General features: G+C 44.1%; 1 protein-coding gene across 8 annotated transcripts in view; it reads left to right on the top strand.

Annotated features, from left to right (window-relative positions):
* Hipk2 (homeodomain interacting protein kinase 2) overlaps positions 1–27396 on the top strand; it is a 207285-nt gene that overhangs the window by 120644 nt on the left and 59245 nt on the right. For all 8 annotated transcript variants that reach the window (XM_029558852.1, XM_008823500.3, XM_017795686.2 and 5 more), the window contains 4 exons: positions 20658–20781; positions 21123–21242; positions 22962–23048; positions 25304–25488. In XM_029558852.1, the coding sequence (XP_029414712.1) occupies positions 20658–20781; positions 21123–21242; positions 22962–23048; positions 25304–25488 (516 nt within the window). The remainder of the gene's footprint in view (positions 1–20657; positions 20782–21122; positions 21243–22961; positions 23049–25303; positions 25489–27396) is intronic.

Below are 27396 nucleotides of genomic sequence, written 5' to 3'. Positions count from 1 at the left end.
GTCACTGCTGTGCTCCCAGTAGCCCCTCAGTAAATCCTTTATGAACATAGAATCCAACACTGAGAGGAGTTTCTCAAACCTAAGAGAATAACACTTATGTCATAGTGATTCGTATCCCATTTAAAATTATATTCCTGAGATCAACCTCAAAAATTAAATCTCTTGCTTTTACAGCCTGTCTTAGAAATGTCTTCCCTGAAAGTATCTAAAATCATATTTTAAAATAAAAATTTAAATCCTACTCATACCATCATTTAGAGTGATGGATTCAGGTGTACCATCTGCTCTCAGCAGGAAGGCTCAGTTAAGCTCACTTCCGTCTGCTCCTTGGGGTGTTCCATGGGTATTCCTTGTTGACATGTTCTCCCAGTTACGAAGAATGACACACTTCTACCAAGCCTACTGTTTATTTTTTAAAAGGAAAATCATCTTGAACAAAGCATCATCTTCTTTAATATTTTAAATGCAGTGGGAAGACAAATGGCCCTGGAGCATCCCTGGGGTACCCTGAGTTGGTAAAAGAGAGGCATGCCAGTTAGTTGGGGGAGTAGGGTTCCCCCAGTTCCTGCCATGGTATCTATTTCTGGTATTTCTGATCCACCCACCAACTCAAACAGCAGGGCTAAGTGGGTGCTGGTGATGCTTCCAAACACATAGATCTCATGCTCTGGGCTGCTCTGGCCTCTTTCAAGACCAACCTTAATATTCGTTTTAACCAGATTTTTCTTGAATAAAGATGTTTAGGAGAAGGAGAAGTGCCCTGATTTGATTTCCCCTAGGAAAACACCAACTGATAGCCGGTTCTTGTTTGTTCAATAAACAAAACCAAAGGCTGGGAATTGAAGGTCACCACAAGGAACACATGAGTGCACATCAGTGCCCTGGGCCCTGGAACATTTGTGTGTGTATCTGGGGAAGTACTGCGTAATTGCCCTAGCCCCCACAGCTGCCCACCCTGGCAGTAGCCACCAGGTCCGGGTATTAGTAAATGGAAATGAAATGTATAATTCATAAGGCTACGGTGGATCTGTGGCAAGGGGTGGTAATTACAGGATTGAGAAATGAGCTGCAGTGTGTAAGGAACCTTTCTAGGGGAGAGGCTTTGTGATAGATGGCCTGCATTGTTCTCTTTCTGACCTTTTCCTGAACTTCCCCTTAGAAGAACAGAGGAAATACAGTTCTGCCTTTTCTCATACTGTTTTTGAATAATACCTTAAGATGCCCGCTCTTAGGTTTCTGGTCTTCCACTTGGGGTTTACTGTCTCTCCTGTGCTTTGCTGCTTCCCATAGAAAAATCTAATCGTTAATGACTCTACCCTAGTGTTAATGGGAAACACAGAGGCTATACAAATATTTGTCCATATTGAACACAGTGTTTATGGGGAAAAGAAAACACCCTGTGGCATCCTCTCTCTCTGCGCCATATGCCCCACCAAGCAAAGCAGTCAGGGAATGGCCCTTAGCGATGTGGAACCCAGGAGGAAGGAGGGTAGACTCATACCTGGAACCAAACAATAGAATCTTTTTAAGTAGATGGAAAGGTATAAGCAGGAGTGATGGGGCTTCACATCAGAACCATTGACATAACCCTGGAGGATAATGACCAGGTTGGGGTCTGTGCTTCCAAAACCCACCTTTCCACTATTCCACCATGTGAAGCCTCAGTGAGTTGTCCCTCCTGGCCCGAACTGTGACTCTCCAGTGCTTTACACTCATAGGAAGTCTGTCAACCTGATCATGGAAACCCAGAAAAGGGACCAACTTAAGACTCCTCCCCACCATTCATTTCCTTTATTACCATATAGTAGCTGTACAAAATAACAGGTTTCATGATGACATTTCCCTTTTTTTGTAGGGGAGAAGATACAGGTTGAAACAGGGTCTCACTGTGTAGTTTAGGCTGGCCCAGAACTTACTCTCTCTCTCTATATATATATATCTTAGGCTGGCCTGGAACGCAGGATCTTCCCACCTCTGCCTCTAAGGGCTGGGATTATAGGGTTAAACCACCATGCCCTGTGTTAGAAATAAAATCCAAGGTCTGAGGACCCCATCAGTACTGCAAAAGAACACGCAGACAAAGCAAAAGCAACTCAGTAAGGCAGATGTTACTTTGCAAAGGGTGGCTTATATGGTCTGTAAGAACCAGCAAGTACACGTAGGACCCAGAAGCTTGGGGGACTTTTACCCCTAACGCAAGAGAACTGTGTCTTTTCCCCACTGGCTGGGATCAGACCTCACAGTCCTTCTCAGTTAGCTAGTTTAAAAAGAATCAGAGGTAAGGGGGAAGAGCTTCACTACTCCAGGCCATCAGGCTCAGGAGTGCATCAGGGCCTTTCCTTAAACAAAAGTCTTACAGGGTGTGGTATGATTAAAAGATTAGACTGCCTTGTCATAAGCCATGTTCCAAGTTTTAGAGGGTTTGAAGGAAAAGACTAATATCTATTGTTTCTTACATCTTCATCATTAGAACTTCTTCGTACATGTATAATAACATTTTGATCATATTAACCCTCTCTATTACTTTTCTAAGTCCTTCACTGCTCCAACTGGTCCCCTTCCTCTTCCCATATAGTCCTTCCTTCTAGCTTTCTACTTTCATAGTTTGTTGTTATTTGAGTCTAGATTCTACATGAGAGAAAACATGTGATACTGTACCCGTGATCCTATGCTCCAGTCCCAAAGCAAGTCTAACGTGAGGCACTTGTGCCCCTCCCTTTGGCTGTCTGACTTACTGCCTTTTTTCACTTGCAGAATTAGTGTATTTAACAGGCTTAAGGGAGTTGGAACTTGAAGATGACCTCCAAAGAAAAGATACTTAAGGCTTCTACTCCCCACCTACCACAGTAATGGACTGAGGAACAAAGAACTCTGCCAGGCCTGGAATGGGCCCCACAACACCCCTGAGACTCTTTTCTCTAAAACTGAGGAATCATTACAGTCCCCTTTTCCTCCACCTGGACTTGAGTAAATATTCTTTCAGAGTATTTTACATGGAGGCAATCTGGAACCCAAGTCCCCTTTTCCCCAGGAAAGGGCTAGTTAACTTGTCTCACAACTAAATTTGCCTTTACCTAATAGCATGGTGGGGAGGAAATTAGACAGCCCTTACATCTGACCAAACTAAATAAATCCATTTTCCTTTACTAATTTCTGTTTCCTGGTTTCTTCAGAACACAGGGAAACTGAGGCAGCTGGTTAATGGATGTAAGTACTTCATAACAGTATTTGTCCTTCTCAGCTTCGCTTATTTAGCTTGATGTGATGATCTCCAGTTCTGTCCATTTTTCTGCAGTGACATAATTTCATTCTTTATGGCTGAGTAAAACTCCACTGTGCATATAAACCAGGTCTTTGTGCATTCATTTGTTGATGAGCTCTTAGACTGATTAATGGAGAAGACATTCTTGGATTTTTTTTCACCCAAACCAGTATTGCTTATAAGGCTGAATAGTTTTCACTCAGAATAGTATTGGAGAGTCTTGTTTTTTGTTGTTTTTCTTTCTTTCTTTCTTTTTTTTTTTTTTTCCCGTCTTTTTGAGACAGGGTCTCCCTGTAGCCCAAGCTGTCCTGGAACTCACTATGTAGACCAGGCTGGCCTTGAACTCACAGAGATCTGCCTGCCTCTGCCTCCCAAGTGCTGGGACTATAGGTGTACGCCACCACACCCAGCTATTTTTCTTTCTTTTTAAAAACAATTTTTGAAGCCACATGAAAAGGGACTAGACAGTCCTTGGTTAGAGTCTTTCCAACTCAGGCTTATGAGTTTGGTTAGCACCATTTGCCAGTTGATGCTAACTGAGCACCTTCTATAATAAGGAAGTACTATGCCAGAATCTGTTAGCACTTAATTAGGAAGCCATTGTCTCCCCAAGGAGCTTCTGGTCTCATGGAAATCCAAGACAGGCCTGAATACATGGATGCAGAGACCTCCTTCCATAGCTGCTCTGGGGAGGCCACCATTTGCCACTGCAGGTGCTGTCGCAAGCTTTCATTCTTTAGCAAGGAAACTGAGCACCTTATACCATTCTTTCAAACATCCGTATGATTACTTGAGAAAGTGGTTAGATGATTTTTTTTTTTAATCTCCATGTTTCCTCTCAACCTTTATCCAACTATTGTTTCTTCATCTCTATAGGTAGGTAGGTAGGTAGAAGATAGATGAGATTAGAGAGAGAGAGACTCTTATTTTTTCACCTTCCATTCCTCAGTCTATATATATTTTTAAAGATACAACTTCCCTGTGTTAAGCTACTATTAAAAATAGGGCTTTGTAGGGCTGGAGAGATGGGCCGGTGATTAAGAATGCTTACTGCGCCAGGTGTGGTGGCACATGCCTTTAGTCCTGGCACTCGGGAGGTAGAGGCAGGTGGATCTCTGTGAGTTCAAGGCCAGCCTGGTCTACATAGTGAGTTCTAGGACAGCTGGGGCTACAGGGAGACCCTGCCTCAAAAAGACCAAAAGAAAAAAGAATGCTTGCTGCTCTTGTAGATGGCCCAAGTTTTGGTTCCCAGCACCTAGATGGAGGCTAACACCTCCAACACCTCCAACACCTTCTTCTAGCCTCCATACCTCCAACACCTTCTTCTGGCCTCCATAGGTACCAGGCATGTATATGGCACACATACATATGTGTAGGCAAATGCTCATATACATAAAATTAAAATTTTTTTAAAAAACAGGATTTTTGTGCTGAGTGTGGCAGTGTACGCCTGTAATCCCAGCAGAGGCAGGCGGATCTCTGTCAACATAGTGAGTTCCAGGCCAGCAGGCTACAGAGAGACCTTGTCTCAAAAAAAAAAACAAAAAATAAAAATAGGATATTATAGATTTCTCTAGCAATTACCCCATTGAAACCCCCATTATCAAAGAAGAACTCAAAGAGCTGATAAGAAATTGCTATCTGGAGGCTGGAGAGATGGCTCAGTGGTTAAGAGCACTGACTACTCTTGCAGAGGACCTGGGCTCATTTCCCAGCACCCACATGATGACTAACAACCATCAGTAACTCCGGTTCCAGGGGATCTGATACCCTGTTCTGGCCTCTGAGGGCATTGTACCCATGGTACACTTACATATATGTAGACAAAACACTCATATACATAAAATAAAGGTAAATTTAATTTTTTTTTTAAGAAATGACTTTCACTCCTTCCTCACATAGCAATTCTAGTGCAGTAGACATTGGTGTGTTGAGCATTTACTGTGTGCTTGATGGTGAGAGAAAAGACGGTGAACCATGGCTCCTCTGTGTGACTAATGGCAAGCAGAATCTGTTCACATCTCCCACTTCCTACTTACAAGGCCCTGCTGGGGGCTACAAGGTGCACAGGTATCAGGAATGCACAGTCCATGGCCCCAAGATACTTCCATTCTAGATGCAAGACAGACTGTAGACTTCTCATATGGAGAAAAGACATAAACAGCCTATCAGTGCAGCACCAGTGACAGTGCCAAATGGACAGCAATACAGTTAGCGGGTGAGGGGAAAGTTCTGGAGGAAGCCAGGTCTGAGTGGAAAGTCTTGTGGAGTTCAGACTGCTGGCCCAACAAAAAAAGCATTTTCTAAAGACAAACCATGGTGGAGGTGATTGGAAGCAGGTCCAAGAGACAGAAGTGTTTCATGGAGAGCTGTGCCTCAGGCTTCTATTCTGTCTTGCTGCACAAGTCCCTCCTCCTCCCTTCCTGTCCACTTATCATTCCCAGCTATGGCAATGCTCTGGCTCTACTATCTACCTGTTAGATCACCCTGTGTTCGGTGCTCTTGAGAACAAATGAACAGTCTAATTTCTAGCTGAATATTGCTCCCTTCCAGTGGTTTGGCTCTTGAATTATAAAGAGGCTCCATTGTTATGGTGAAACATGTAATTTATGGGAAGATGAGGCAATAGTATTCCTAGGTTCCACCTAGGGGAACAGCTCAGCATCTTGCACTGACAGGAGGATCTACTGTGCTCTGCTCAGTTTGCTGTGAGTGTCCTACCGGAAATTCAGTGGCTATCCCCAGGGGGTATCATTCCAGTCCCCATAGGAGTTGCTAGTTCCGGTAGCATTCAGATTGCCTACCTGCTGTACTTCTGCACCCCCTGGCGGCCCGTGTAAAGAGCCAGCTAAGCTTTTCTTGTGGGACCCAGACATAAGAAAGAAAGCAAACTTGAGTTTGCTTTGTTTTTCGGTGATTTTTGTTTGTTTGGATGGCTGGTTGTTTGGATTTGGGTTTTTTTGTTTTGTTTTGTTTCTTTGTTTGTTTTACACCACTTTTAGGACAACTTGAGTGTTAGAAGATATTCCTTAAATAAGTTGACCTTGACTGGAGTTTGTGCCCACCTTGTCTGGCAGAATTTCCCTGTTCCTAACTTCTGCTGGTGCAACCAGCCAACTGCTGTGAGAGCTTTTGCCTTGTCCTGGCCCTGGGCAGATCCCAGCGGGATATGCTGTGAGAAGACAGGCCATGGTTATGCCTGTTCAGTGGGTATTTCCTACTATAGACTAGGGTGAAGGACATAGTCCTTGAAGGTCCTTTTTTGCTGATTTGGTCTCCTGGCAAAGCCAGGATCATGCACACTTGACCCTAGAAAGCCAGCCTCATCCATGTGACTCCTATAGACCCATGTATACTTGCTTTGGAGATAGTCCCATTCTGCACTTACTGGGTCAGAACATACCCCAGCCCCCCTACCCCTCACCCCATTGGCTGACTCCTAGCTTCAGGTGAGAACTTGCTCTATAGGGTGTGTTAGCAGCTTTGGCTCTTAGTTCTTGGTAATTCTCTACTTAAAGCACAGAGGAGTAAGGAAGCCTCTGATGTTTCCCTGTCCCTGCAGTGGAAATTTACCTTCTTACATGTGCTTGCCATCTTACTCAGTGGGTTTTTGGTGGGGTTTTTTTTGTTTGGTTGGTTTTTGGTTTTTTTTTTTTTTTTTTCGGTCTTTTTGAGACAGGGTCTCTCTGTAGCCCCAGCTGTCCTGGAACTTACTATGTAGACCAGGCTGGCTTTGAACTCACAGAGATCTGCCTGTCTCTGCCTCCCGAGTGCTGGGACTAAAGGCGTGCACTACCACGCCCAGCTAAGTGGGGTTTTGGGTTTTTGTTTTTGTTTTTTTTAATAGCTCAAGTTTCTGCTCTCTGCATTGGCCTAATATGAGTTGGTGACACCAAATGCATCTCGAAGGAGCAAGTTTCTATCGGTGTTCTTTCACTTATCCCCAGCCATCATCCGTTCACAGTGGCTTGCCATTTAGTGCAGCAAACCACATGACCAGTTGGGGCTAGAAGGAGATACCTGATGAGTCTTATCTATGAGTTGAGGATATAGAGGCCTCTCCAGTCCGGGTACAGGGCAGGGAACCATGGGAAGGAAAGCACTGCCATACTTCTGCTTCATGTTCATTTACCTAGCAAACATTTACTGGGTACTCAGAATGAACTGGCCAAAGCTAAATGTTAACCCAGCAAGAACGTTGACATTTGAATCAGTAAAGTCCCACACCAGTAATATCACTGTCTTAGTATGCTTTGATCTGGGGTAAAAGGTGAACTCACACAGAAGCTGGCTTGTCCATGGCATGACATCTCATTTTCACTCTGTTGATAGTGTTGATGTGTGTCACCAGGCTGAATAAAGGGAAGATGCCCTACATGCACATGATCCACAGGAATTGAAATTCAGAATTCCCTCTCTGGGCAGAGGAAAGAGAACTTGCCCCCAGAAAGCTGACAGGTGCTAGCCAGTGACTGCAGTTTGGGTTGGCTCTTCTCAGAATCAGCAGGTTTCCCCTGAGAAGCCATAACTGTGTGATTTCAACCCTTAGCTTCAGTCAACAGACTAACAAACAGCAGAAGAAAAACATCAACAGAAGGAACTGTGAGAAGAACATTATCACTGAATGTCCACGGCTTTGTCTGCTCCTCTGTCCCCGGCTCTATTCTTTCCAATTACTCCTCCACACCCACCTGCCTGGCACCTCATGGGGCAGAGCACAGCAGAGGCTGGGATCCACTCCACCAGTGTGGCCCACACCCAGATCCTGTGTGCCTGCTGCATATCACCCACACACAAAGGCACAAACTTCAAAGCCCATTTGAGGAGAAAGGGTAGAGTGTAGAAGATGGGCTTTTGGTGTGCTGGGATGCTCTATTTGTCTTTACTTTCTAATAAATGATTGAGCTATGCATTTTTGTTGTAGGGGGTACACAGATGTGCAAGGGGATGTGCACATAACGTGTGTTTGTGTGTCTGTGTAAGTCAGCCTCAGGTGTCATTCCTCAAGAGTGATCTACCTTTTTTGAGACAGGATCCTCCTGCCCCTACCTCCCCAGCACTGAGATTACACATGGGTCACCAGCTTTTTATGTGGATACTGGGGATCAGACTCAGGTCCCCATGCTTTTATTGCAAGTACTGTATCAACTGAACCATCTCCTCCAGCCCTTGTTGTATATTTCTTTGTGTCTGTCTTTCTCAGTAAAAATGAAATAAGATTTTTTTTTAACTGTTAAAAGTACCTGGAATAGTATGTGTATAAATAACTATGTGGATACCTGCAGAGCTATAATTCCCCTGGGCTGACTAGTAAGTGTCTACTGGCATTTGTTGAGCATATACTTTGGTAAAAAGGACTAACATAAAATCTATCCTGGTGACATTGTAGCCCTAGGGATTGTTTTTAGGCTGAACCAAGCTCTCTCCAGCAACCCCTGACTTTGTGGTAAAGGTACCAGAGACCAGACTAGGAGTTTGAGACCACCTAGGTAGGAGACAGGCAGTGTAAGTACAGCATAGCCAGGAGGATAAGGATTCTAGGAATTCCAGGACCACTGAGTGTGTTTGAGGTGACCCATTGTGGCTCTTTCTAGAAAGGATCCAAGCTAGTTCTTCCTAGGAACATTTCTCAGTAAGACATACAATCTTATGGGGAGTTTGTTTTTGTCACTTTCTCTTCTTCTTGTTTTTTGGATGTTGCCAGGCCAAATTAATACAATTTAAGTGGATCCATGCCTCTGGCTGTGCATTCTTGTCTGTTTTATGTACCCTAGCACATACCAACAAACTGGAAGGCCAGTTGTCAGAATGTGCTATGGACATTTCAGAACTGGCTTTAGTCTACACCAGTACATAAGGAGCCTTTGGAGAGTATATTCAGTTTATATTCCAGAGCCAACCTTTTCTTCCATACATAAGCAACAGATTAAAGCTTGATTGTGATAGTGCCCTTGGCAGAAATGGAGTAGCACTAGGAATTCAGAATTTGTGTGGAAAATACATGTTTGCATGTATGTGTATTTAGTGCACACATGAGAAAATCTCTTTCAGAGCCAAGACGTTTGCTGCCAATACAAATCAAAACAGCTGCCCCTCTGATCCTAACATTGTACTGGAAATGGCCAGTGGATGAAGAAAGCCAGCTTCCTTTGGGAGACTGTCCAAGTATGGCAGGAGACTGATGTCAGCATGTAGACCAAACTGTGATTATGTCACCCTCCCATATGGACACAAGTATGTGTTCCAGTGTCTTGAGCATTTCTGTTGGTGAAGATACTGAAATGTGACAGTCGCTGATGAGGCTTAAAGTACTGTTCATTGGCACAGTTTCATGAGCATCTGCAGTGGTCCCCAGATCAGACTTGAAGAACATCTCTGCCATGGATTTTCTGTGTATGTTGTATCAAGTTGTGACTCCCGAATGTATGAATGGGAAGTTCCAGGTCTGCTTCTGGAGCCAAAGCTTATTCTTTGAAGCAGCTCTCCACTGTGTCTCTTCAACCCAATACAAGGAGTGTGGCCAAAGATCTCCAGGTCCCCAGCAATCTAGCTGGTTTCCAACATGGCTCCACATAAGCTTGCACAATAGGGAGCTCCAGGTCAACTTCACCTGGTGCTTTGTTCTCAGAACTTCACCCACACGTCCCTCTATCCTTCTGCTCATTCCTCAGCACCTTGATCAAAAAAAAAAAAAATCAATTCTCCTACCTCCTTTTGTTTTTAACTTTTAAAAAAAGTTACTGAGAATTTCATACGTGCATATAAGGTCTTTTGATCAAATCTCTGCCCACACCCTCCCCTCCAACTCCTCCCATATCTCCCCATCACTTTTTTCTGACTTCATGTACTCTTTCTTCTTTTTTTTTAAAAAATGGGACTTTTTTGCTACTCTAACGTTCCCCCCTCTGAAGAGGAACCCTAAAATCTTTTAGGGATTAGACAAAAGCTCCCAAATACTTTTCACATTTTTGGCCTTTAGAACAGAGTGTTGCTAAGAGGCCCAAGGACATTTTGACTTCTAGCCAAGAAACTGGCTACTTTTCTTTGGGGTCTTTTTACCCTAACTGCCTAGCCAATTCCTACCTCCTATTCTTATCACACCATCCTCTGAAGAGGTTATCCAAATTGCTGATAGGGAATTGGGACGCAGACCACTCTGGCTTCTTCCATGCTGAACAGGGATGCAGGGTGAGGCAATTGGGGTACTCCTTCAAGGGGTATATCTAAAAGATTCCCAAATTGCATAACTCTTATCTGTAGGGAGAAAAGAAAGTCCTTGACTGGTGGATAGGAGATGTGAAGGAGAAGTAAAGGCAAAAGTAGTTAGCATTACAAGTTCTAGACAGGGAACCAGAAAAAAAGTCAGAACAGAGCAGATTTCAAAAGTTCATATCAGAGTCCATTGGAATTTCTTGATGAGAGCTTCCAAAAGCATCCCATTCCTCCTCATTTTTCCTACCTCCTTTTTACTGAGGAAGCTGTGTCTTTTTCCAAACCAAATCCCTGGTTGACCTGGCACTAGCCAGGCCTGCATCACCATTTAAATCTCCATTTGTGGCCTCTCCCATACACAGTCTAACTCATCTTCTGCAGATGCCAGGCTTATTTTCCTGGCAGGCTTTCCTGTAGTCTTGAGTCTGCTTTTTCCTAGCAGATGCCCCAAGGTGTTCTTCAACCCTTACCCTTTGGGCTGCCTTCTCCACCGATCTCTCTTGTCTCTGGCTCCAAATTGCCTCTTCTTCTCTACCCTTAAGATTTCTGCTGCTGTTCTCAGGTGCTGTGTTTCATTGATATAATCCCTTGCCTCCACTCCAGGTCACCAGGCTCAGCAGTGGTTCATAGCTCGTGAGTTCATTGCCAAGTCCTTATTTTTGCAGTAGAAACATAAGATTTAACAACCCATCTGAAATACAATTTTACATTTTGATTGCTTCTGCCCCAGCCATACCGAGGTTACTTTCAATCTACATATATTTGTGGGAACAGGCTTTCACTGCAGTTCAATTTGAGTACACCTTATAATATTGGTGATTATAAAATACCATGAACTAATAGAGTGTCTTACTTCTAAGGAGTTCAAACTGCTTTATAATTCTACTGACCATAATTTATCTTCATAAACTGCTATAGAGACAAGAGAAAAGGTGAGATTAATAATCACATTTTATAAATGGTGAAGTAAAAATGTGGAGAAATTAAGGAACATTTTTCCAGAAATGCTCAACTCCCCTGTGCTCTCCAGTTGAGCTGTAGACTGATCTCCCACGTCAGGAGTGTGTGTGAACCTTGCCCTTGCTTTGTCAGAGCTCTGTAGGCATGAGTGAGACTGACTCCAGGCTGGTACTCTGCCAAAGACACTGGGGTAAACAAGGATGTATACCTGGGTCGTGCATCGTAGACCTCTGTTGCATCAGATGCTACAAACATACACCGGATCAGCTCTCCTGACTTGGATCCTCAGACCTGTTTCTGGGCTATAGTCCCAGGATATCACTGCACTTAGCTGCCATCCTGATAGGAGAACTCTGCACAGGCCAGGACAGTGCTGCCTTTCAGTCCTTGCCTTGAAGTTCAGAACATGCTACCACCATCAGTATGGAACCAGGAAAATGGGATTTGGAGAGGGGGTTATAGGTAGGAACGTCTGCTTCCAAAGACTTGAGAGGTCTTGGGCTGTGAGTTACAGAGCTTTCTTTATGTTCCAATCTGTGAGGAGGAAAGACAACTTTAAAGACAAGGAAAAAGAGCTAGTAGCTGAGCATTTTCCTGGCATAAGCAGGATCCCCAACACCAAAAAACAAAACAAAAAAGGAATGCTCTTTTTGTTTGATTTCTGTCACATAGGTTAAGACAGATAATAGGTGAGTGATTTAATGTTGGCCCATTTCTATGCTATATGCTAGAGCTTGTGTGAAGAGCTTCTTACAGTGCTCCATTTTGAGCCTCATTCCACATCAAGAGTGAGGTATATGGCTGGTGCTTGACAGCACTAGGATTGGACCTGTGGTCACTGTGCTCCTGGCTACAGTCTCCATACCTCTCTTGGAAGCCATCCTCTGCCAGGTCACATGGTCTGGACTGATCTAGGAATAGTCTATCCATCATGTTCACTGTCAAGAGAGCAAGCAAAGCTAAATATCAAAGTTTCAATAACTGATGTGATGAAACTGACGGTTGATTTTTCCTCTTCCTATAGAAAAAATGTTCAGTGTCTTGTGGTGGTAATGTTGGGAAGAAACAGTCCCTCACTTTTAGTGAATATTTTGTATGATACTTCATATATGTGTTTTAAGTATCCTTGATGTCCCAAAATAGTAATGAGACTCTTTGAGATGGTTGTGTGGGGTGGCACTTCAGCAGGTAAGGTGAGGAGCAGCCATGACCGATATATGATCCACAGAACAGGAGAGATTGTCATGCTTAGGGTCCTCCCTACTCTAGCACCCAGCTGAGAACATAAACAGCCTCCATGGGATGTGACCAGCAATCTCCCAAACCAGGAAAACTCAGAAAGGCCAGAGCAGTCTGTCCCTTGTCATAGCAGTTGCCAAGGCGATGTTGCCAGCCTAGAGGGGAAACTGCTGGGAGCTGTGGTTGGCATAGATATTCCTTCTAGAAATATGTATTGAACACCTTCCATGCCCCAGGTGCTGGAGATACACAGTGACATGGGGGAGGGACACTCATACTGCCCAGTGCCTGGAGGCTACTTTGCCTTGCCACATGTCAAGACTCAGCTCAGACTTCTCCTGGGAAGCCCCTTCTTCTGCCTCTCCTCCCCCAGTTTGCTCTCCTCCATGTACTATGTACACACTTTGCACACTACACCTTTGGTGTCTGTGTGAAACTGCCCCTAACCAGACAGTGACCTCTAGAGGAGCCACAGGGCTTCGTTTACTGTTTGTTGTTCTTCAGTACCCAGCACAGTGCCTGGCACATGATAACACTGAGTGATAGTAGCAGAGTATTTGAATAAGGAAATGGGTAAGTGCAGCTGAGGTCAAAGCCCAGCTTCAGATGACCCCTGGTCAGAGTAAGCTTTATAGAACAGTGGACATCCTGCATGTATCAGGGGAGCAGAACAGAAAGGAACAAACTTTAGACTTGACTTGGGAGCTCAGAGTCTTGTAGACTAGCAGCACAGGAACAAGTTGTCTGCAGGATCACAGAAGAATGGACTCATGCCCCAAAGAATTACTGGGGGCCAAGCACAGAAGTGTCTTTCTTTCTTTCTTTCTTCTTCTTCTTCTTCTTCTTCTTCTTCTTATTATTATTATTATTATTATTATTGCGTGTGTATGCATGGTGTGTGTGTGTGTATGTCCATGCATACTCACAAACATCGTGACATAAGTGTGGATAGAGATCAGATTTGTAGAGTCGATTCTCTCCTTCTACTTTTACATAGGTTCTGGGGATCAAACTCAGGTTGCCAGGCTTGCATGGCAAGTGCCTTTACCCACTGAGTCATCTTGCTGGCCTGGGAAGTGTCTTTCTTTCTGATGGCTCAACAGTTGTAGATAGAGAAGCCCCTGTGTACTAAGCTTGGAATCAAAAAGAAATGAGATACAGACCTTGCTCTTGAAGGTTTAGAAGTGGTCAGATAGGCAAGAATGCTGATGGGTCAATGGGTAGTTCTCTTTTTGTTGAAAAATAGAACTTTCAGTTCAGTGCCTTGTGATGGAATGTAAAAGAAAAATGACCTTTGTCCTTTTTAGGTGCAAATTTTGTCGGACACTTCATGTATGTTTGAAGTAGTTTTGGTGTCCCAAATAATCACAAGATGAGTTCTTTAGGAAGTTCTGTGGGACCAGCAGGTGCTCAGTTATTATCTGTTGGGCCAGTCTCTTATTTCTGTTTGTATCCTGATCTACTAGTATAGTCAGCACAGGGAAAGTGGGCAGCACATGTCTGAGTAAGGAAGATTGGAGGAGGTGAGAAGGGAAAAGAATGTATCAGCAGTAGATCTCATGTATTCAGAGATGGAGGAGGAAAAGGCTGAAGCCAAAACAAGGGGACAGTCAGTGGTTGCAATAGAGGCCTGGATTGAAGGGTACTTGATTTAGCTAGTAGCGTTAGGGGCTGAGCAGGGCACAGCTAAGAGGGGTACTCTTCAGGCACAGTGATTGTGGCTGTGAAAAAAAGTGGCTTGGACTAAACCTGAAGTCCTACCCCTACAGGACTCTGGTACTACTTCCTCCCTCCACACTTCCCCTTTCTTGCTGTAACTCTTTGGTGAGCCACCTGCAAGTAGACACTCAGACTCCCCTCCTATCTCCCTTGCACAGGTACTTGTGCAGGTGAGCACAGACCTGCATGTGCATGCCCTTTTGGGCCTCAACTCCTTATCCCTGGCTGAGCCCTGTCCCAGTGCCCAGGCTTGGTTCCTCATAAAACCTCACCCCTTCTCTCTCCTTTGTCTGCAATGCCTCAGAACCCCAGGGCTGAGTCTCATTTTCACAGTTTCTTATATTTAATCAAGGTTTATTCAATCAACACACACCTATTGATTGAGTAGCTACTAAATGCCAGGCACTGTGCTGTCCTTGTGGACTTGGTAGAGCGAGACAGACAATAAGCAGGTTATTGGGAAAGTACTCTAAAGTGACATTTATGGCACTGGAGATGGAGACTGACTGGTGTCAGGGGAGGCCTGTCTGTGGTGGTGACAATTAAGTGGAGTAGTGAATGATGAGCAGGCAGCCATTTGAGAAGCATGGGGCAAGCATGAAGCAGAAGCAACTCCATCACCTGAAGACTTGAAGCCCAGAAGGTGCTTGGGGTGTTCTGGAAGTTTAAAAGAAACTACCAGGTCCAGAGCCTGTTGAACTAGAGGAATGATGTGAAGTGACACTGGAAAGGTAGAACTGGGTCCTTAATGTGGGTCCCTGGGCCATGGAAAGGATTCATATTTTATTCTAAGCCCAATTTGAAGCCTCTGAGGCCTTGAAGCACATGGTGGTTGGAGGAGGTCGTTAGAGGAAGGGAAAAGCAGATAGGAAGTTGAGGCTATGGCTAGGGCCAGAGCTGTACCAGGGCAGTGGGGACTGATTGGAGATGGAATTTGGCCACATGGATGGATTGGATGATGGAAGTGAAGGAAGAAATAGGAATCAGAGATCAGTCCTGGATCTCTGGCTAAGCAGCTGGGTAGGGATGCAGGGGGATACTGATTCCATTTAGTGGAATGAGGGAGACAGAGGAAAGACAGAGTTTACTCTCAACCTGAGAACTTTGGCATGACTGTGAGGCATAGCAGGGAGGTTCCAGGCTGTCATGAGTCCGGAGCTGAGAATAGAGGGCCAAGATGAGGCTGAAATTTGAAAATGTGTGTGGGATCTAAACTCCTGGGAGTAGATAAAATTGCTGTGTCAGAGTCTTAGAGCTGCCATTACAGGGACTGCAAAACCCATGGCTTGAAACAGCAGGTACCCTGCCACGATTCTGCAGGTGGAAGACCAAAGTCAAGGTGCTGACAGGAATGTGGTCCCTCTGAAAGCTCTAGGGGAGGATCTTTCCTTGCCTTTTCTAGCTTCTTGTGTCTATAGGTGCTCCATGTCCTGTGGCACATAAACCCAGTCTCTGCCTTGGTCTTCTAGTGGCTATCTTGAAGGTGTCTGTGTCCAAATTTCCCTGTCCCTATAAGGACATCAATAATATTGGATTAGGGCCTACCTTCTATGGTATAACCTCATCTTAACTAATTATGCCTGCAGCAACCCCATTTCTAAATAATATTACACTCTGAGGCCTCTGGATTAGGATTTCGTATGTTTTTAGTAGTCCTGACAGTTGAACTCAATCTTGTGCATGCTACTGAGTGTACTACCCCTGAGCTTCAGCCCCAGCCCAGCATATCTTTTAGGGGGACACAATTCAACCCATGGCAATTACCTAGGACAAGAATGGGAAGAGAAGAGCAAGGAACATGAAACAGTTGGACAGAGGATGTTCCAGCAGAAAGACTGTCCAGCCACAAGCAAATGGGCAAGAAGGACAAAATATGGGAAAGTGATTCCTAGAAAATCAGAACTATGTATTACAAGCAGGAGGGACAGACAAGGAAGAAAGACAACTCTTAGGTCACAGAGCTAAGAGGCTGACCCATGGATCTGACAGAGTGGAGGCCAACCTGGTCTTGTTAGTATAGCACATGAGCATAGCAGTGTCAGAAGAAGCTGAGAGGCCAGTGTGTGGTGAAGAAGTTTGGGAATGGGAACTCCAGGATGTGGTTACTAAGAGAGACTGGGGAAGCAGAGAGATGCTGGACAACACTGGAAGAGAAAGGAACAAGGAAAGGGGTGTGTTTTGGGTTTTGCTTATTTTTGTTTTGTCCTTGTATTCTGCTTTGTCTTCCAAAGTGGGAGCTGCTGAGGTTTGCTGTGTGCTGGGCTAGGTATTTTCTCATGTCTGTTTATATTATGCATGTTTTTAAAATATTTTATTTATTATTTTTATTTTATGTGTATGTGTGTATTGCCTGTGTGTAGGTAAGTGCACCCATGTTGTGCAATGCCCGCGGAAGACAGCAGAAGACAGAAGAGGCTCTTGGATCCCCTGGAATTGGAGTTATAGACACTTGTTAGCTGCCATGTGGGTGCTGGGATTTCTGCAAGAACAACCAGTGTTCTTAACCGCTAAGCCATCTCTCCAGCCCCAATATTATGCATGTTTTATAAAAACTCAGCCTAACTGGTACCTTGGTTTAATATTGCCTTCTCGGTTTCTCATGAAGGGAAGGCCCTTTATGGACAGAACTGTGCTTCTGTTTCTTTTGCCCCCCCCCCCATCCATCTAGCCCAGTGCCTAAGCATGTATTCTTTATGGTCAGAGCAAGAAAAATATTCTGCTGTTATGTACCTGTCATGGTACCATAAATAGTTGCAGTTTCCTTTTCCTGATGAACAAGGGCAGTGTGCACAGAGCCTGTTCATACAGGCAGTTGCTGAAACCTGTGCCTGGTGTTTTTTTGCCAAAGGACATCACCAAAGTACCAGCATGACATGTTCAACAGAGACAAGCTGTCAGAGTCTATTACTCACAACCCCAGGGACTAGAATCTGATGGAGAGCTATCTACAGGTTGGAAGCTGCCTGCATGGAGGCCATGAAAACCACTTGATTAACTTGATTGGAATGGCATGCCCACAGTTAAGGTGCAGGGAAAACTAAGGGCAGCCTGAGCAAGAACTCCTCCCATGGAGAGACCTGAGTCCACTTGTGTGCAGAGGCAGGGAGCACACGTGACTCTAGAATAGGAGGCAGGAAGAAAAGAAGCATTTGACAGTTATTTTCTCTGTAGTATCCTTTTCAGGTAACCCTTTTCTAAGACCAGTAGTTTTTTTAAAAATGGAATCCATCCCTAGAAACACTACAGGGGTAATCTGCCAGCTATCTCATCAGTTATAAACCATGAAAAGTGAATTTGGGAGTCCTGAGGTAGGGGCCGGTGACCTGGGCAGGTGACCTGGGCAGGTGGTGGAATGGAGGCACAGGAAATGAGGATGAAGCAGGGATATGCCAGGGAACAACTGTAGGCATCCCCAGCTCGTGGATGCCAGCAGGTAAGAGCAGCCACCATGGCTCACAGACTAAAACTGAACTAAAAGGAGGGGAGGGAGGTGAAGAAGCACTGGCTGCTGCCTCCAGCAGTGAAGGGATAGGGACAAGAAGACTCCAACAGTGACTCCCCTTCTGTGTTAATCAGCTTTCCTTCACCCTAATGAAATACCTTAGACAGTTAAATTTTAAAAGATTTCCTTGGAAGCCTCAGGCCATGATCAGCTGACTTCATTGTTTGGAGCCTGTGCTGAGGCAACACACAATGGTGGGAATACATAGCAAAGCAAACATAATAAGCAAAAGAGAATCAGGGGCCAGGGTCCTATGACCTCTTTCAGGAACACACCCCCAGTGAACTAACAACTTTCTACTAGGTTCCTCCACCTTCCAGTGGTGACACTCTCGGAATCAAACATTTAACATACAGGCCTTTGGAAGGCACTCAGCATCTAACCATAGCATTCTCCTTTACCTCCCAGATCAACCACAGTGGCACCACTAAGACATACATACTTCTGAAAAATCACAACTTTGCAGTAAGACACTTGGGTTTTGTTTTTCCGTACTATTTCAAGAGATTAAAAGATTAGCAATGAGGGTTGGGAGAGAGCTCAGCTGGTAACCTAAGATTGATCCCCAGGACCCACTTCATAAAAGCTGGGCACAGTGTGTGTGCCTGTAATCTAGCATTGGGGAGGCAGAGAAAGTAGATTCCCTAGGGCCTTCTGCCCAGCCAGCCTAACCTACTTGGTGAGTTCCAGGCCAGTAAGAGACCCTGTCTCAAAAAAAGGACTGATTTTTTTTTTTTAATAAAATAAAAAAAAAGGACTGATGGCACCTGAGGAATAACACTCATACACTCATCGTTGTCTTCTGGACTCCATACATTTGTTCACACATGTACACATATGCATGTGTGCACATGCATACATACAGAGGATTAGCAATGAAAGCAAATTAAAAGAGAAGACGTTACTATGGCTGTTTTCTGAGCAGGGAATACTAAGCTAGAAGAGGAAGAGCCAAGGCTGATGGAAGTGGTTCCTATGGCATCCTTCCTTCCCCTTATGCCATTCGTGTGAAAGGTGACCAAGGTGGAAGAAAACCCCTACCCCTCACTCCCGCTCCTGACTTCCAAAGTTGTGGCAGAGCAGTGTCCCAGATATGGCTCTATCCAGTGAGAACCTGGTATAGAAAGTAAGTTGGGCTAATGCATCTATTATCAGTGCGGTACCTTGAGCCTGTCTCAAGGTGGGTTAGCAGCACTTGTGCCTCAGACTTTGAGCCTTGTTGCTCCAAAACACAGCCCTACCTAGTCAGGGCTTAAAGAGAAGCTGTACTTTGTGATCTGCTTTTTATTACCAATAACATGGGCACTTTTCTCTTTAAGGTGGCTCCTGTGAAGTTTCTAGTGTGTGACCTTATCTATCATTTGAAGAGACATTAATTCCTATTATCAGGAGTGCACTGTTTGTCAGATTTTTTTTTTTTACTATTTTATGTGTATGAGTGTTTTGCATGCATGTATGTTAAGTGCACCACATGTGTGCAAAGCCCATGGAGACCAGAAGAGGGCATTGGATCCCCTGGAACTGGAGTTATGGACAGTTGTCAGCTGCTTTGCAGATGCTGGGAACTGTACCTAGGCCCTATGCAAGAATGGCAAATGTTCTTAACCACTGGAGAGCCATCTCTCCAGCCCCCATTTGTTGAATTTATAATGGAATTCTAGGTGACTCTTAAGATGATATACTCATGAACAGAGTTCTAGAACTGTAACATTAAACTTTTATAGAGATTAACTTTTTAGAATCTGATAAAAAAAAAAAGTGATGCAGTGTTTCCTTGGGGAATTGTGATACAAATGCCTTAGACAAAGATCACTGGCAAAAATAGATACTATTTTTATTTTAGGAAGGGGCAGCTGTTTTTATGTGTTCCTGAAAGTAGACTTTCTGTTTCAAAATTCCATTTTAAAAATCAGGCATTCTGGTCAAGTGTGATGGTGCCAGCCTTTAATCCCAGCACTTGGGAGACAGAGACAGGCAGATCTCTGTGAGTTTGAGGCCAGCCTGGTCTACATAGGGAGTTCCAGATCAGCTACAGGGAGACCTTGTCTCAAAAAAGACATATATATATATATGGTTTGAATGAAAATGTCACCATAGGCTCCAAGTGTTTGGACATTTTGTCCCCGGGTGATGGCACTGTTTTGGGAGGTTTTAGAAGGTGTGGCTATCCTGGAGGAAGCACATCACTGGGGTGGGCTTACAGAGTTCTTAAGCCTTCCCAGATCTCCAGTTGCTCTCTTGCTTCCAGTGCCTTCGTGATGATATGAGAGCTTAGCTTCTGCTGCTCCTGCTCCAGCCACCATGCCTCCCTGTCATGATGGACTGTAATTCCCCCGGAAGTGTAAGCTCAAATAAACTCTTCCTTCTATAAATTGCTTGGGTCAGTGTTTCTATGACAGCAACAGAAAAGTGACTAATACAGCTACAAAAGCAACTCCCTACGACCTCTGCCATGATCATCAGCTCATGTTGTCAGTGTGACAGTAGTAATAGTAATGGTGTCCACAGACATGGTTCCCTATGGGTCTGTTCTACAGCAACCTTCCTACCCTTCCTCGCCACCAGCCAGCTAATTCCATCCTTTTCTAAGTAAATGACCAAGCCAAAAAGTAGAGGGGTCACTATAACACATACCTCCCCCAAGGATCATGGGTCCCACACCAGCAGTTGATTGTGGTATCCCAGGTCAGAGCTCGAGTTCATACAGAAAAAGCTGCCTGCGTTTCCAGATTACTGAAGATTCCTTCTGTTCTTCCTTTGCAGGGCCCCTGAGATCATCCTTGGCTTGCCATTCTGTGAAGCGATTGATATGTGGTCTTTGGGCTGTGTCATTGCCGAGCTGTTCCTGGGCTGGCCATTATATCCAGGAGCTTCTGAGTATGATCAGGTAAGTCTAGGTGATATGGGGATTCACTGCATGACCTCGTTCTCCATCCCACCGTCTGGAAAATCCTGGATTAGCATTTCACTTAGGACCTTGCCTGTGGTGCTATTATGTACTAATTTATTGTCTCCCTCACCTGACCTATTCTTGCCCTTGCTGGGTTTTCTTTCTTTCTTTTTTTTTTTTTTTTTTTTTTTTTTTTTTTTCTTTAGTTCTATCTTTTCACTTCTTCCTTTCCCTCTAAAACTGTTATTTCCATTTTTCTCAAAGCCACTAGAGCTATGAGTATACCATGTATACAGTGGCAGGGAAAGCCCTGACCACCTTCTCATCTTTCCTTGCAGATTCGATATATTTCACAAACACAGGGTTTGCCAGCTGAATATTTATTAAGTGCAGGGACAAAGACAACTAGGTTTTTCAACCGTGACACAGACTCACCGTATCCTTTGTGGAGGCTGAAGGTAAGAAAATTCCCTCCCTTCCTCACCAGTGGCCCAATACTTGGGAAAGAAGGAAGGATACAGTCCCATTAGTGGGAAGTTTTTGACATTTGCAAATCAATCCTGGGACTCACTTTAATTTGGCCTGCAAAATGGGGCTCTGGGATGCAGTGTGGTTGCAAGGTATGGCTGGATCTGAATATTTGAAAGCACCTGTTCACTTGGCTCACTGCCATGTGAGAAGCTGCATCCCAAGAGAGGACTGCTGGATTCCCAGATGTAATCCCATGAGTCTTGATGACGGGTCTATGCTAGGGAGATGAAGCAGTCACACTTTGCCCTTAAGGAGCTCATAGTCAGGCAAGAGGGTAAGACCACTGCTATAGCTCTGACCATCATATAGAGTACCCTCCTAATGGGAGGAAGAGAAGTGGGAACCAAGACTGACCCAAGTGAACCAAGAAGAAGCTGGACCAGAGGCCAAGTACAGGGAGGAACATTCACACTGGGCACTGTAGGATAGAGAAGGGGTTTTCCCAGTACAGATGTGAGGAGTGGGTTTCCCAGGCAAAGAAAACATCTTAAGCAATTCAGGCATCACAGATCCCTGAGGAGGGGGCATATCTGATTCATCCAAGCCTGTGTAGTGCCCTGCTAGATGCCATAAACTCTTGGGAGGTTTTACCTCAGTGGAAGCATATTTGCTTCTACTTTGATCTGTGTCTAGTAATTAAAATTAATGTATTTTCCTGAAAGGAGAAACTAATAAAGGCATTAAGCGTGTTGTATATTTATTTTTTGCTATAGGTTGGGTTAGTATTTTTTGTTTTGTTTTTGACAGAACGCCAACCAAATTCTAATACAGTTTAAAGATCATGTGTAGTTGCAAGATTGGGATTGAGATTTGGAATCTAAACAGACTCTTGGGCTATAGATAGAATACCTGAAATTCAACTAACTGTGAGGGTGATTGTCAAGGTTAGATCCCGTAAGAAGTCTTCAGGTAGAAGAGGGAGAGTCTAGGCAGGGGATATGGCTGCTTCTGTTTTACCAGGAGCCTCCTTCTACATGCCCAGCTGCTTTCAGTGTGCTGACCTTGAGTGGGATTCTGGGAATTAATTACTTCTGATCTATGAATGAGTCCAAAACCCCATGACAAGTGGAAACAACAGTTTCCCAGCCAATAGGCTGATGGATATCCTTGTAATGACCCCAGGTAGAAGGACAGCATAGAACACAGGCTCTGGAGCCAGCTGTCACTTGTTGACCAGGGACCTTGGCAGGTCCCCTAAACTTTGTATTCTTGTGTTTCCATTTGTAAGATGAGTATAGCAGGCAGGCATCCTAATGATCATGGTTATAAAGAGCATTTAATGAGTTGATGTGCCCTGAAACAGCATAAGAGCTGTGTGTATAAGGGCTTGTTAACTAAAATAAAATTTTTAAGTATGCCAAAAAGAGCTCCTAGTCTTCCACATCGGAATCTTACCTTCACCTTAGGGAAGGCTTCAGGGTGACAAGGATGTGGCTGTCATATTCTCTGTAGACTCCTTGGTCACTGATACAGAGTGGGCTGTGAATACAGGTGTTTGTGGGGAGGAAGGAAGATGAGTCAGTGTGGGTAAATAGAGAAAGGAGTTCTTGTGTGGGTCACTTTTAGAAGAATCAGGAGCTCAAGGGCTTGAGACTCAGTGACTAGGAGATGCCACATTATCAATCAATTTTTGCCTTTCTCTATAGACACCAGATGACCATGAAGCAGAGACGGGGATTAAGTCAAAAGAAGCAAGAAAGTACATTTTCAACTGTTTAGATGATATGGCCCAGGTAAGCTCAGGGGGGTGGGTAATGCAATACAGGTTCTTTAAAAACCACCTGCAAGCCAGCCATGTTGGTGCACACCTTTAAACTCAGCACTCGGGATGTAGAGACAGGCAGATTTCTGGAGATCAAACCCAGCCTGGTCTATGTAGCACATTCCAGGCCAGCTGGAGTTACAGGGAGACCCGTTCTTTAAAAAACAAAACAAACCCACCAAAAAAAAAAAAAAAACCCTGCAGTGAAACTTAATTCAAGAGTGATAAAGAGTCAAAAAACATTACCCAACTGTACTCTTTGACCCTGAACAGTTGTGTTCCAGATTTAGTAGGATAACCATTTGGCCTATGGAACATTTTTAAAACCTTACACCAGCTCTTTAAAAATAGGTATAGTAAAATAGCTTCTTGTTTGTAAAGTAGTACTGCCCAGCCTTATACTAATGTTTTTATCTATGACACTAAGGAACTGAACACAGGGCCGTGTATATTCTAAATAGGCACTTGGTGCTGAGCTGAGGAAGTCTATCCCATTGCTATATTGGAGTTGATACCTATGGTTCAGCATATTGGTTTCCTAGAGCCACCATAACAAAAGTGAATTGGAGGGCTTAAGACAATACACATTTATTCTCTCAGTTCTGGAGACTAAATATGTGTGACGCTGATATCTTCAGGGTCATGGTCCTGCTGAAGGCCCTAGTGGACACATCCCTGTGTCTGTCAGCCTCTCGTGGCTCTTGGTAGCACTCAGCATTCTTTGCCTTATAGCTGCATCATTTTAATCCCTGCCTTTCCCTCCCCATGGCCATTATCCCTGTGTCATCTCTGGTCTCAGTGTCCAGATCTCTTATAAAAACACTGGTTATTGGATTTAGGGCCACCCTAATCCAGTATAACCTCATTTTAACTTGATTATATCTGCAGTGACCCTATTTCCAAATAAGATCACATTTATAGCTACCACAGATTAGGACTTGAACTTAGCTTTATGGAAACCAAATTTAAGCCACTACACTCAGTTGCTGTCAACTCAATAACAAAAACTCCAAAATCTCTCTTACCTTTATGCCTCAGAGAAAATTCTAGAACTTCACCTATTTTTAGTGTAGAAACTAGTCTAAAATCAGAGCAGCCCAAAGTGAGTTTTTCTTTAAAGTAATGAGAAATAGAGCAGTAGTCCAATAAACACTTAACACACCTCTTACAGTAGGTGAGTGTAACCAGAACAACTGATTCTGAGTAAAGTACACTTGTCAGTTGATTAGTAGCTTAGATTGTCTGTGAAAACGGAAATTGCTTTCCAGATCCCTTCTTGGAAAAAAATAGCACCACAAAACAAAAGGCCATCCTAATAAAAACTTGTTCTTAGAAGCAAAATCCTGTGTTCAAATACACTGCCTTCCTTGACTAGAGGTGACCACAGAGAACCATGAGAAGGGAGGTACTGGGGCTGAAGGAATTGGCCACCCAGGCTCTTCTCTTCCCCTCCAGAGGTTAAACAAACCTTCTTGCATCTTTTCTCTACTGCTTCATTTAGGGATTTGGAGGGAAGGGGTTGTTTTTCTTTTCTGTTTTTGTTTTAATTTTGGTAAAACACAGCATAAAATTTCTCATCTTAGCCTTCTTTAAGCATAAAGTTCAGGGACTGGAGAGATGGCTTAGTGGTTAAGAGCACTGGCTGCTCTTGTAGAGGACCTGGGTTTGAATCCTAGCACCTGGGTTCGAATCCGTAACTCCATTTCCTGGGGATCCAATGCCCTCTTCTTCCTCGGGCACTGTACGACACAGGTACACTTAAAGACATGCAGGCATAACATTCATACACATAAAATATGAATAGGTCAAAAAAATTTTAAATAATAATAAAAAAACATAAAGTTCAGTAGGATTAAATACATGCACACTGTTATGCACCCAATCTCCAGACCTCTTCCTCTGGTTGTTTTTAATGAGGTGTGATGAGCTCTGCATTTCAACTTGGCCAGTTAAAACAGGAGCAGTTTATATCTTATTGCTAGGGTATATTTTCAGGTGTCAGTCACAGTGGCCTCTCCTAGCTCCTTGCCCCTTCCCAGTGCCTGTTTCTGCCATTCCTTTCCCACAGTGTGAGAAGCCATGACTGTAGGCACTAGCAGCACACAGGGCCACATCTTCCATTGGGGGCAGTCTGCCCTCCCAGGAGTTAGAAGAGAGGTTTGAGAGATCACGAGAGGTTATGGGGTACACTGTGATCCTTGGTCACCTGTCCCTGTTTGCTTACAGGTGAATATGACAACAGATTTGGAAGGGAGTGACATGTTGGTAGAAAAGGCAGACCGGCGAGAGTTCATTGACCTGTTGAAGAAGATGCTGACCATAGATGCTGATAAAAGAATCACTCCCATTGAAACCCTGAACCACCCCTTTGTCACCATGACACACTTGCTTGATTTTCCCCATAGTACACAGTAAGTATCCTGCTCCATCCTTTGTATCATAGGACAGTGCTTCAGAGGCCCTGATAGTAAATACTTTAGTCCTTGTGGGCCTCTGATTTCGATGTAGCTGCCTAGTTGTCAGCTGTAGCTGCAGCTGTGGATACAGTATATACACAGAGACATGGAGCTACATTCTAAGGAAGCATTTATAAAAATTTGTGAGGACTAGATTAGACTTGGGGCTATAGTTTGCTCTGTACCAAAAAGAAGGGAACCATGGAACACAGGAGACCCTGGGGCCAGATGAACCAGACTGGGTTATCAGTGTAGGAAGGGAGGTGGCCAAAACAACAGGGCCCTAAAGCAATCTAGCACTGGCACCAAAGGTTAGTCCCAGGACTGTCCCAATCTAATTTATGTTTGGGTTTATTGATTTCCTTGGGATGCTATAGACTATGCCAGGGGCTGGGCATGGTGGGAAGCAAAGTAGATTGGGCTCTTGCCAGCTGAGCTTGTGGCCTACAGAGAGAAAGGCATAAGACAATGGTGACCAAACCTCCAGACTGTTATCAGGAAAAGGATGGGTGTGATAAGCCCTTATAACAAGGAGCCAGCTTGGCAGGCCAGGAAGACCTCAAGAATATAACCTCTGAAGGATGAGGAAGAGGATGGGTGTGAGCAGGCAGAGCATTGTCTATGTGAACACTCCAGCAGGACCATGCTCCAGACTTAGGGACATGCCAAGGTCACAAAAGTAACCCAGGGTAAGCCATGGGGGGTGGAGGGAGATTTTTGGTCTTTACCTAAAAGTGCAATGCAAATTCATTATAGGACTTAAAAGTAGGTGAATGGCTGGTTAAATTTGTGTTGAACACAGACCTAACTGCTGCTACACCAGTAATCTGAAAAAAAATGTCTGTGAGATCTTGCAACTGAGAGGCTGTTAGCAACTTGCTGACAGCCGTTTCCATGCAGTGGCAGAAACAGAATCCTGTTCAACAGGTTGAAAGATAAAGTGAGAGGTAGAGAAATAGACATAGACGGCAACCTTTCAAGAAGTGAGGCTGTGAAAAGGGGTGTCTAGAGGGACTAGAGGAAATTCTTTTGAAGAGTAAGGAGGTTTAAGCAATTTTAAATACTTATGTGAGGAGTCTGGTAGCAAGTGAGAGACTGGAGGGAAAGGAGGCTTGGAACCAGTTTCCTGAGATGGTATATCAAGCTGGGTTAGAACTTGATGGAGAGATGGGCTGTGTTACTAAAGAATGACAGGAGAAGAGGCATGGGCGTCAGCAGGTACACAGAGGAAAATTAAGGGAGTTCTTTTCAGACAACTTGTCTCTCAGAAATACATGAAGTTATCTATTAAAAACAAAATGAATGGTCAATTAAGAATTATAGAAAGTCAGTGTAGCTAGGGCTGGAGTGATGGTTCAGTGGAGGAAGCACTTGCCACACAAACTTGAGGACTAAAGTTTGGCACCCTGGCACCCACATAAATGCCAGGTGGGTGTGGTGGTGGCCTACCTGTAATCCCAGAGCTTAGGAGGTGACAGAGATTCCCAGGGACAAACTGGCTACCTAGGCTACTTGGAGGGCAAACCCAGGGGCTGGAGAAATGGCTCAGCAGTTAAGAGCAACCCAAATTTGGTTCCCAGCACCCACATGGTGTTTCACAATCAACTATAACTACAATTCTAGGGGATCTAACACTTTCTGGTACATACAAACTAATGTAGGCAAATATACATATACATATACATAAATAAAATAACTAAATCTATTTTTAATTAAAAAAGAAAAGATAAAAGATACCCATTGTCAGTCCTGGCCTCTATATACACACACATGCATCTACACACATGCAAACACACACATACATATGCAAAAAAATGTTAAAGCTGTTAAGAAAGAGAGAGTGAAAGAAACAAAGAGAAAGAA

Source organism: Nannospalax galili, unplaced genomic scaffold (genome assembly GCF_000622305.1).
Source record: "Nannospalax galili isolate Female #2095 unplaced genomic scaffold, S.galili_v1.0 scaffold307, whole genome shotgun sequence".
NCBI classification, from domain to species: Eukaryota; Metazoa; Chordata; class Mammalia; order Rodentia; family Spalacidae; genus Nannospalax; species Nannospalax galili.
The sequence above is the reverse complement of the archived record's forward strand: the minus strand, read 5'-3'. Positions and strand labels throughout refer to the sequence as shown.